General features: G+C 40.7%; 1 protein-coding gene across 2 annotated transcripts in view; it reads right to left on the reverse strand.

Moving 5' to 3' along the window:
* LOC132139748 (netrin receptor UNC5D-like) overlaps positions 1-12,410 on the reverse strand; it is a 209,187-nt gene that overhangs the window by 46,885 nt on the left and 149,892 nt on the right. For both annotated transcript variants that reach the window (XM_059548344.1, XM_059548343.1), the window contains exons 3-4: positions 939-1,082; positions 602-705 (exon numbers count right to left, since the gene is read on the reverse strand). In XM_059548344.1, the coding sequence (XP_059404327.1) occupies positions 602-705; positions 939-1,082 (248 nt within the window). The remainder of the gene's footprint in view (positions 1-601; positions 706-938; positions 1,083-12,410) is intronic.

Below are 12,410 nucleotides of genomic sequence, written 5' to 3' on the forward strand. Positions count from 1 at the left end.
ATTCCAAATCTGTATGCCTTTCTTTCTTATCTTCATTTGTGTTCTGAGATATTTTGGAAAATTCTTGTTTTTGTGTTGTTTGGTTTTTGTTTTCTTGGGTCCATACATTAAAAGTCAGTATGGTTCCATGTTGTTTTGGACCCCACTGACTTTTATTATATGGACAAAAAACAATTCTTTAAAATATTTGTATGACATTCATTTCTATGTGGAACACAGAATGAGATATTTTAAAAAATGTATCAATTTAGTTTTTTGTCATTACAATCAAAATCAATATGGTCCGATGTTTTTGGACTTTGGACTTTTTTGACTTTCATTACATGGACCAAATCAGTTCAGCATTTTTTTTTTTTTGTGTGTGTGTGTGTGTGTGTGTTCCACAGAAGAAAGAAAAGGTTATACAGGTTTGTAACAACATGAGGCTATTGTAAATGTTGATTTAATTTGTATTTGTGGTCGACCTATCCCTTTTAGCACAGAATTAGTATAGATGTTTAAAACAACACTGATGCTATTTCCCAGCCAGAAAGGAACATACACTGCCCTTCCCAGACTCCCTGTGGGAATGATGTCAGAGACCTGAGAGGATGGGTCTTACCTCTGCCATGGGCACTCCGTCTGGGGGACGGCAATGCAGCACAATCATGCCCTTCATTGGCACTTCGTTCCCTTGAGGATCCTGCTCGAAGTTCTTGTGGAGATCTGTTTGAAAATATAAGAAGCTGCTGTCACAGTGGTCAGAGTTTGATCCAATATTTGACGTATTTATGCCAAATGCTTTCATCACTCAGCATCTTGCTCTCTCTATGGCCCCTGCCCTTCTTTTTGGTAAACTTGGAAAGGCAGTGCAAGAGAGCAGGAGAGTGCAGGCATTCTAAATGGTGCTTCGGCCATCTGCTATTTCAATTGTAGGTCATGTTTCATGCATCACTCACAGGCTATCCTCACTGTGGCCTTACGGCTCTTTGAGGTTCCTAGGTGACTCCAGGCCACACACAGGCACCAGTAGTCTTCTGGACCATGGAAATCCTCCACCTGCTGCCTGGTAACATTGATCATCACTTCACGGATTTTCAGCCCTGTATAACAAGAGACACAAAGCATGAACATCTTCATCTAAATTCACTTCAGATCAATGCCCATTAAGTATTGACTTTCAGGGTTTGGTCACTTCAGTCAGGGTCCCTAATGGCAACTGAACGAAAGAATATACACTGGGTGTCAGAAAGATGAAAGGGTATCAGCTCTGTGAATTCTGAGAATGAAGTTGAAAAATATCTTATGTCATTGTCATACGATTGTTAAAAGAACATTATTTTTGTAAAAAAACAAGCGCTACTCTACACTGCTCAAAACTCACGTTTCAATCGTCATTGCCAATTTCTTTAAATATGTAAACATACTTTCAGACTGTGAGTCAGAACAGCCGGCATTGCAGTCTACTTCCAGGATCAGGAATCAGTCCTCCATAAAATGCACTGCACACATCTGACACACAGCATCTCCGTAACATGGCAGCAGTGGCAATAGCGAGAATAAAAGTTACGCCTTCTTTCTTTGCTTTAACATTTGGCGGCATTATGCAAATCTTCCCACATCGTGACGTACACTTGTGGGGGCGTGATAGAATGAGCCATTTTAGGTAGGCATAGTTGACTCTTAACTTTCATAAAAAATATATTTTTGGATTTGAGACTTTAGTCTTTGCAACTTTACAGAACTTCTTTATTCCCCAAGAGCTTGTAACACTCCAAAGAAAAAGGAAAAATTTAAATCGCATCATATGTCCCCTTTAAAAAATCTCTATGACCAGTGAAAAATGTTATGGCTTTGGGTTGATTTTCATTTCACGAGCTGCCCTACATAACTCCAGTTCCATTTCTCTCTGCTCCAAGTTTTTTAGTGCAATACTAATTTAAAAAAAATCTTTCCCTCTCCCACGAGTTCCTTAGTTGTTGTCTGTGCCACGGATCGTTAGCAAGATGAAAATAGCTAGCTGAAGTTGCATTAGCTTAAAAACACAAGAGCCAGAAAAGCTTGTTACCCCTGAAGCTTCATTTAAGACAAATATCTGCAGATGCCATGGTCACAACCTAACCTTTCAAACTCTCAAATCTATATGATCATTAAAACTGTAGAGATGCAATTTAATGTTCCTTGATTTTCAAATTTTATGTCTTCCCCGCTGTGAGCCTAAAGTCAATTTTTGCAGGTTTGTTGCATTAGTAAAGGCTTCCATTGTTAATCAGTTTCATCTTCTACCTGTTTCTTTAGTATCTCTACCCTACAAACTAAAAAAAAATCATACAAATAGGATTAAAAGCAAGATGCAATATGTTGAGAGCCATAACAAACAATACAGACTGTTTGCTCCTCCACTTTAACGTTCTCTGATATAACTCTGTAATCTGGATTGCTCCTGTACTGTGTGCCACCTAACAATTCTGCAGGGACCATATCTAAACACTTTTACCAGATAAATATCAAATTAATCTGAAAGTGCCTGATAACTACACATGGATTATTTTTGCGGCTCAAAGATAAAACAATGGCATGCATTTTATGTAAACAGATCAGTTCAAGAAGGTTCAGCTCATTTTGAAAAAATACTTTTTCGTATGTGATTGGGATGAGCCCCAGGTTGGTAGATAAAATATAAGTCAGATAAAATAATGCTGACATTGTATTTTGAATTTTGCTCTGGAAGATGGCCACAAAGAAGCCCAAACAAACATGACATTTCTTGTTTGAAAGTGTTCCATTTCATATCCTCAGTTTTACTCTGAGAAACTATACAAGTGGACATTGCAGTTCTCAATAAAATCTAAAATTGTGTTTGAAAGTTTCCAAAAGTTGATAATAATCAGCATATTTGAGGGATTTCTGAAGGATCATGTGTCACTGAAGACCAAGTAATGGCTGCTGAAAATTCAGCTTTGCCATTGAAGGAATAGTTTACATTTTAATAATATTGCACAATATTATTGTTTTTAATGGATTTTGCAGCCTTGGTAAGCATAAGAGACTTTTAAAAACAACAACAACATAATAATCTTTAATTAATTGATCCTAAACTTTTGAAAACTAGTGTATGTAATATAGGATTTCAGAACGGAGCAATCACACTTAGGTTTACGAGGAGAAATTAAATAGTTACTGAGGCAGCTAAAAAAATGCAAATTAAATGTGTCCCCTGCCTCTTTACTAGTCACGTTTCAGCATATCCCAGGGTCACTTTGAATGATTAGATAGCAGTGCAAGAATCATCATACAAGTTGCATTTCTGGTTGGATGTTTTAAGAGTAAATATTTAAACATTAACAGGCCAGAATGGTTGACTGTACTGTTAGGGAACAAGAAGGTTTTAAGAAAGAATTTTTTTTCTTTTGTGGAAGGGCTGCAGCTTCTCAGAGAGGGGTTTAGCATGCTGACAGTGTGCTATGCTTCATGGTTTAGCAACAGTAACTGCTAGACTGTCAGTGCACTGAAGTCATCTCTGAGCAGCATTCTCTAGATCCATCCCCTTTAAAGCACCACTGCTCAAGTCAAGGGTAAACAAAGCAAGACAGACACCTGTGTTTCATGGACACTGAGATACACAGACATCATTCCCTAGCTGAGATTTTCCATCGACAGCATAGTGTGGAGGATAGAATTCAGCAGCAGGCAAGACAATCATAAATTATAATGGTGCATCATCAAGCCTAATAGATGAACATATGAGAACTATATTAAAAGGAGGCGGTCTTTCTCTCTGTTTGAAAGATTACAATTTTTCGAGCAAGAATATTGACGGGTGAGTTGACAGGTGATATTCTGTAGAGACAGCTGACATGCTTTCATCTGTCAGCATAATTTTTTACAAAGAAATTGCTGTTGACAGCAGAGGTGGGAAAGGGGTCGTCACTTAAATTCACGCAGCCTTGCGTAAATTTTCATGGGTGGGCCTCTCATCACAAAGCTCTACTGAGGAATAAGATCTGTGACCAATCATATCAAATCACAATGTTACATAGATATCTGGCTCATAATACAATTATAGTGAGATTTTTTCATAGATATTAGATATTAGTTGTTTCATAGATATTAGTGTAAAGATATTCAAAATGAATATATACTGCAATCCATTACTCAAGTTTCTATTTCATCTGCAACTGACTGATTTCCTCAACCTACACTAATGTGGGATTTTATTGTTCTTGAAGGAGGATTCTTAGTTTCAGTTTTTTCAGAATTTATTCTAATATGTTAATTTGGTGCTGAAGAAACAATTCTTATTATTATCAATGTTCATGACAGTTATACTGTTTAATATTTTTGTGTAAACGTTAATAAAAAAAAAAAAAATTATTCTTTTGATGAATCAATCTTTTAAATGTTTTAAGGTAATCTTTTAAAATGCAAAACATTATAGATTTCTTTTCTGTCACCTCTCATCTATCCTTACTGATCTTTTCATCAGTCCATGTTTTTCCATGGAAATCAAACCCATGACTTTGTTAACGCCATGCTCTAAGACAGTGGTTCCCAATACTGGTCCCAGAGAATCCCGTACACTGCACACTCAAAAAAATGATTCAAGGCCTTCTTAGGTATGACACATTTAAATTGTGTTCACTTTATTTAAATATAGCTAATTGGGAATAATATATATATATATATATATATATATATATATATATATATATATATATATATATATATGTTACATGTCCCGGGCAGTCAGGAAGACTGTAAGCAGTAATCAACTTGACATTAAATGAGAGAGAGAGACAAGAATTAGTTGTTTCCTTAACGGTCCTCTTTGTTGTCTGAGGATGCGCTGCAATCGTCATGGTAACTCTACTCTCTCAACTGTCACCCAGAGTTAAGAAAATGCAGCTGAACTACACAGTGCAAACTCACCATATATTTAAGTAATTAAAATAAAACTTATACACATACATGTAAATAGAAAGTAATGTGTAAAAATAAAAATGAAATATATATAAATAATTTAATTTGTGACCCAAACTATATGCAGGGTGGTCACACTCTCCCCAACAAAGAAGCTAATGCCTCCAAATATTCTTTAAATAACCATATTAACTTGTTGGTTCCGTTTATCTCTCAATAGACGTATAATGGTGTAATTGTCTGGTATGGTATGAAAGTAGCAGATATGTAGAATAATGGTACGTATGTTGGTGTTGGAAAAGTGTAGTATTGGGAATAACTGCTTGCTGGCATGGCTGGTGTCCCATAAAACCCTAAAGTGTTAACTGTTGCGTGTGTTTGTAATGATGGCTGACCTAATTGTGAGTAGGTGAGTCTCTGTGCTGGTCTTTGATGTCTTGTAGATCTTCTGGGTTATATTGAAGGGGGATTTTCATTAGTTGTATGTGAGTTAGTTTAGACAACAGGAATGCCTCCATTTTCATGGATGCTCTCTGGTATGAGTACATCCTCATCTACAGGCAAGTATTCTTCATCCGCTTGTGTTTCTGCAGGTAGATGTTCCTCATCTTTTTGTGTTTCTGAAAGTTGCTCTTTTTGTTTGCTTTGTCTATTTCCACTTATAGGTCTTCTCGGACTGGGAAGTGTAAGTTCTTCAGATGATCGTTGGTAAGTTGGATCACTCTCCTTTGACAACATAGGTTGTACATTTTTTTCTCTTTTCTGTGTACTCTCTGGTATCTTTAACCAGTAGTATGTATTTTCTTTTTCAGAATCAGTCACATCACTGTTTGATGAAGTATCTCTCTTTGTTTTAGAACTTGTCTTTATATTGTTCCCCTTTCTTGCTGCAGGTGGCATCTCGGATACAGGTGATGGAACAGGTAGGTCAACAGGTAAGTCATTTACAAGGTGTAGCAGATTTCTGTGTACAGTACGAATATTCGACGTATCATTTTCTGGACTGACTCTATATACTGGACTGTCATTTAGTTGTTCTTTAATGATGTAGATTTGTTTCTCCCAGTAAGACTTAAGTTTTTCTGGTCCACCTGTTCTCATAATATTCTGGACAAGTACTCTATCTCCAGGATGCAGAGTGATTCCCCTTGACTGACGGTCATAATATTTTTTTCCTTTTTCACTAGACAGTTTACTGTTTCCACTTGCAATTCTGTATGCTTCTTTCATTCATGCAGCCCATTTATCAGCATATCTTGTTGGAGAGTCATCTGTTTCTTCTGAATTCAATCCAAACAGTATATCAATTGGCAGACAAGGAGATCGGCCAAACATTAAGTAGAAGGGTGAAAATCCAGTTGCCTCATGTCTTGTGCAGTTATAAGCATGGACAACACATGCTAGATGTTCTTTCCAGTTTTCCTTTTCCTTCTCTTGGAGTGTTCTCAGCATTTGTAAGAGAGTCCTATTGAATCGCTCAGCTGGGTTACCTTGGGGATGATAGGGTGTGGTCCTTGAGTTTCCAACTCCAGAAAGTCTATTCAAGGTCTTGAACAGTTCATTCTCAAACTCTCTTCCTTGGTCATGATGTAATTTATTTGGATATCCAAAGCGTGGAATAAAATCATTGAATATCTTTTCTGCCGCAGTTCTTCCAGCCTTATTCTTGGTTGCATAAGCTTGAGCATACCTGGTAAAGTGATCAATTACAACCAGTATGTACTCAAAACCACCTTTACTTCTCTCCAGGTGTAGATAATCTATGGAAACGAGTTCAAGAGGAAAAGTAGTTGTAATGCTTCCCATTGGAGCTCTCTCATGGGTAACAGGCTTCTTTTGCTTAATGCATGAACATCTTCTGGTAACATAATTTTCGATATCCATTTTCATATGTGGCCAATAAAATCTCTCTCTTGCCAGATGTATCACCCTTTCTGTGCCCACATGACCCATGTCATCATGAAGATGCTTCAGGACATTTTTCTTAAATTCAGCAGGTAAGACCAGTTGTTTCTGGTGAGTGGTCCTTCGATACAGCAAGCCATTTTCAACGTGCAGTTTTTTCCACTCATGTAATAATTTCTTGACTGGGCCATGTAACCCTCTTCTGACTTAACTGGTGAGAGTTTGGTTGTTTTCTTTAAGTTTTAATATGTCCCCAATTGCAGGATCTTCTTTCTGTGCTCTCTATAACTCACTGTGATGTATTGTTGACAGAAAACTATGGTGAGATGATTCTGGGCATGTGTTGGTAATATCAGAGTTCTGAGCTGTAATGAGAGTAGCTATCCAGGCTACATCCTTTTTCTTTGCTACCTGGCTCCCTTCCCATGTTGCACGGACTGCATCAAATGACATTTCTCCTGAACATGAGGCCACATAACATTCTATGTCCAGAAGACAACGAGAGAGAGTGTCAGCATCTATATTTTCCTTCCCTGGTCTATACTTGATGTCAAAATGGAAATCGGACAATTCTCCCACCCAACGGTGGCCCACAGCATTGAGCTTGGCAGTGCTCATCACATAGGTTAGGGGGTTATTATCAGTGTACACAGTGAGGCGCATAAAACAGATAATCCCGGAATTTCTCACATATACCCCACTTTAAAGCTAGGAATTCAAGCTTGCCTGAGTGAAGATTTTAATTTTTCTTTGCTGGGGAAAGAGTTCTGGATCCATAAGCAATGATCCTTAACTTTCCGTTTTGCCATTGATAGAGAACTGCCCCCAAACCCTTCTGAGATACATTAGTATGTAGAGTGAAGGGCGAGTTGAAATCAGGATAAGCCAGCACAGGTGGATGGGTAAGAATGTCAATCAGTGTTCCCAGGGTGTTCTTGTGTTCTTCAGTCCAGAACACTGGTGTTTTAGAAGGAAGCTGGTTACCTTTCCCTTTGGTTTTGTTGTTTCTTTCCATTAGTCTGTCTGTATTATTGTTCTTTACTTGCAGAAGATCATAGAGGGGTTTGGCAATTCTAGAGAAGTCCTGGATGTATGTTCTGTAATAGCTTAAGAATCCCAGCAATCTTCGCACTTCTCCAATGGTGCTTGGTGACTTTTCTCCAAGTGACAAAATGGCGTTGATGTCTTTGGCATCAATGCGGACACCTTCAGAAGAAATGAGTCATCCCACATAGCGAACCTCTCTTTTGAAGAACTCACATTTCTAAGGTCTAAGTTTCACCCCATGCTGTTGTAGTGCTTTTAAGACCCTTCTAAGTCTTTCAAGGTGGTCTTCAAAATTCTTTGCATAACAGAGTATGTCATCCAGGTAAGGTATGCAACAATCATCTCGAAGGGAGTCCAGCATCTCTTCCATGCTTCTCTGGAAGGCAGCAGGTGCATTGGTCAGCCCAAAAGGAATCCTTAACCACTCATATAACCCCCATGGTATAACGAAAGCCATCAGATGTCGGGATCCCTCAGCCATAAACCCTTGGTGGTATGCCTTCCCTTGGTCAAGGATGGAAAACCAGCTGTAACCCCCTAAAGTATCTGTAATATCTTGTATACGAGGCAAAGGATGTCTGTCTGGTACTGTCTTCTTATTAAGCGAACGGTAGTCAATGCAAAGTCTAAGTGAACCATCTTTCTTTCTTACGCATACAACAGGAGTATGGTGACTTGGACTTAACAATCCAACCTCTAGCCAACAAAGTCTTGAATGTACTCCTTGACTTCCTGATAGAGTGGTTTAGGCACAGAGGCATACGTTCTTTGCACAGTTATGTCATCCTTCAATGTAATAGCCATCTGCAGACTAGGAATGCATCCTATGTCATCATCGTCAAGTGCAAAAGCTGCTGACTCTTCATAAAGCAGTTCTTTCACCTGTTTTTGCTGTTCTTTACTGAGGTGGCTTAGATCAACTGGAGGATGCCAAAGTGTTGGAGGATTTCTTCCTTCATCCTTGGTACCAGCCCGGGAGTCCAAGCTGTTTACTTCCACATACAAAGGTTGAAAATCTGCTTGATCAGTTTCAATTACTTTTCTGACTGTTTGAATGCTCCCAAGTGTGGTCTTCCGGACAGTGTGATGCTATGCATAGTTTGATTGCCAATAGGTATTTGAACATATGGATTCTGTGGATTTTGAATTTTCAAAAGTCCCTCACCAATAATTAACTGGTCAAACTGTGGACACTCCATGACAGGTTCAAACAGCACCACTATGCTGGTGAGATTGAAGATGCTTGGAACATGACAATTAACATGAGTAATGCAACCTGAGTGGATAACAATATCCCGTGGTCCAACATTTATTGAGACCTCAAAATCCAAATCTTGCTCATTTGAAGTTTTCTGGTATTGAATGATATTGACAAGAGCATTGGCCTTATCGTTTTCAATTTTCATTGCTTTGCCAAGGAGGTTGGCAAGGGTGAACAAGCCTTGTGATTGACTTTCACCAGCTCTTATAATCTCTTGGACGACATTAAAGCCCAGAATGGGTCTTTCTAACCCAATTCTGCTTAACAGAAAAGGAACCTGTATAGCCAGTCTAGGGTCTTCGCTTCCTAGAAGGTTAAGAGAAATCTCCACCCAACCATGGAAGGATATTAGGTCCTTTTTTACATCTCTGACCTCCAGTTCCTGTGGGTCAATAATCTCTGTGAGTGGGCGAAGCTTTACGTGAGGTAAGCACATTTCTTTCCAATTATAATCCATAATGCTCACCTGAGCTCCTGTATCTAATAAAACAGTGACAGTAAAACCATTCATAGTACATTTCATTAGACACTTTTCCCCTACAAGCTGAGCAACTCTCATTTGATTGGACTGGTGTGGTAAAGTATGAAGATGTGATCTTATGGATTTGTTTTGATGGAGTCAAAGTGGTTGTAGGAGCTTGTAAAATTTCATACTGGGACGAACACTTTACTTCGATCACTGGTTGTCCCTCTGCAGTGATCGTTCCCCATTTCCCTGCTCTCTTGGCTTCCTAAGGCAACCTACAGCTCTGTGTCCCTCAGCACCGCATATAAAACAATGGCTGCAAGTATTCACATTTTCATCTGTACATTCGTGGCATCTTGACTGTTGTTGTCTTTGAGGAGGACGTCTACTTGAAAAGAATTGGGTTTTGGGTCTTGACCTGTATTGAGGTTGTGTTTGATACTGGGTCTGAGACTGCACCTGTGTATCCGGGTTGTACAATGGCATGGCAGATGGTGGGAACAGTGTCGGATGCTGAAAGTTGAAAACAGACTGTTGAGGTGGTTGCTGTAGTTGCTGATGTCTTTGAGGTTGTGTTTTGCTGTACTCATACCACGAATTAGAAGGTTTTGGCATTCCAGACTGTTTCAGGGAATTCACTGCAATAGTTAAATTTTCTATTTGTACCCTCAGCTGCTGAATGGTCTTATCTTTTGCCGTCTCAGCCACACCCAACATTTCTTTAGCCCCATTGTAAGACTCCAATTGTGCGCTGTGTTCATGCACCACCTTATGGCGAGTAGACTGACCCAGCCGGCGTTGCCTCTCACTTTCATCACTTGTAATTCTTATTACATGCCTCAGCAGGGTTTCATCAGAAACATTGTGGTCTGAGAGGAAAGGTCTCAACTCTCGTCGAATGTCACTGTGCTTTAGGCCGATGCCTTGTGAAACAGTATGGAGAAACACACTCGGAACTATATGATCATCATATTTGATGTTTGAATTCACCTGTCTAGAGCAGAACAATATCTTCTGCTTTAGGCCGATCATGCGGTACAGGAACTGCTGTGGCGTCTCATGGTCCTGCTGCTTGGTAGTCATAAGTTCCTGGAAAAGTTCAGTACTGCTGCTTTCACCTAGATGAGACTGGAGAAAACTCTTCAATTCCGCAACTGGTCATGTCATCCTTGGTTATTAACAAATCTATAAAATTTCCAGGTTTTATCATGCGAAACACCCCTCGGATTATATCGCTTTCAGTGCAGCCTTCCTTAATGCCTTCGTCTATTTGCTTGTACAGGTTGCTGAAACTTATGTCAGAGACACTATCTCCTATTTGTCCCCCATGGATCCTGAATTCTAGACGTTGCAACATTGCAATGTCTCTTATAGAGACCATGGTCTCAGGTGCAGAATGAAGTGTACTGTGATTATTGAATTCCTTGTTTGGAAGATGTGTGTGTAATGTGTCTTTGGATGTAGGTAGTGTGGAAGGTATAGTTCTACAGGCTAAAAGTTTTCTACCTAAATCCTCATAGTTTGATAACATTCTCTGATATTCATCCTCTGATGTGTCTGTGTTATGAGGTGCAATAGATGGCTGAGTAACTATTTCACTCCTAGTAGCACGTTGCTCTACGATTTCATCAATACAATCATTTAAATTCAATAACACAGTCATCCCTTTATCAGGTAGCCTAGACATTTCACAGCTGTTCATGTGAGTAACAATATAATTAATGTAGCTTTCTTCGTCACCATTCTTTAATTGTGTGACATCTGCGTCTGATGCAGGGTGAATGTCTTTTGCCAACTGGAAGAGTTCACCTGTTATCAGAGTGTAGACTTTCTTCTTGATGTTCCAGATAAGTCTCTTTCTTTCTTCGTCGGACATGATGCACTTCCAGGTAGATCTGGTTATGTAGTGATGCTCCTGGTCAGGATGATGCTGGTCACCTGCTCCCTTTAGCCTCTCACACACACGTTGCTCCCTTCCTGAAGAATGTGCTCTGCTGCCCCTAGATTCAAAATCACTGGACCATGCGTCTTCAGAGTAACGCTGATCCTGGACGACGAGCGGTGGACAATCATCGGATTGACGGCGGACAATCAACTGAAACTTTAATACTCAAAATAAACACAAAACAACGCAACAGCCCCTCGCGGACAACTGTTGCGCACAAATAAAAAGCAAACACAAAATAAAGTCCAGGCCTGGTCCTCTCTCGTCCGTCACTGTCGTCGGTCTGGTTTTATATCCCTCCATCTCCTCCGTGGGACTCGAGACCGGCGGGTAGAGCAGGTGTCACTCATTTCCCAATCACTCGCAGGCCGGGGGGTACTCCCGAGACTGTGCTCTACACCCCCCCCTCCCTCCGGGGGGGACCATTCAGGGGGACCTGCGGGAACCTGGGGGTAGGACAGACTAGGCGAGAGAAAAGGAGATGGAAGGAGGAGCTCCGATTTTGGGCAGCCGGCAGGAGTCCCCCGTTCCCTGCCCCTCCAGATGCCTTCACGGAGGCAGCAGGCTCCGGCCCCCTGGCAAACGACGCTGACTCCTCCGCTCCCTCACGGACGGCAGCCGCCCCTCCACATCACGGGCGGCCGGCAGCGAGCTCGCCCGTCCTCGGCAACTCACTCCAGCCCACCGCTTCGAGCGACCATGGCGGCACACCTCCTCGCCTGCTCGATGGCACCGCGGATTCACCACAGCGGCGAGTGATCTTCAGCAGCGCGTCCTTCCACATCACGGGCGGCCGGCAGCGAGCTCGCCTGTCCCCGGCAACTCACTCCAGCCCACCGCCTCGAGCGTCCATGGCGGCACACCTCCTCGCCTGCTCGAGGGCACCA

This window comes from Carassius carassius, chromosome 4 (assembly GCF_963082965.1).
Source record: "Carassius carassius chromosome 4, fCarCar2.1, whole genome shotgun sequence".
Lineage (NCBI taxonomy): Eukaryota > Metazoa > Chordata > Actinopteri > Cypriniformes > Cyprinidae > Carassius > Carassius carassius.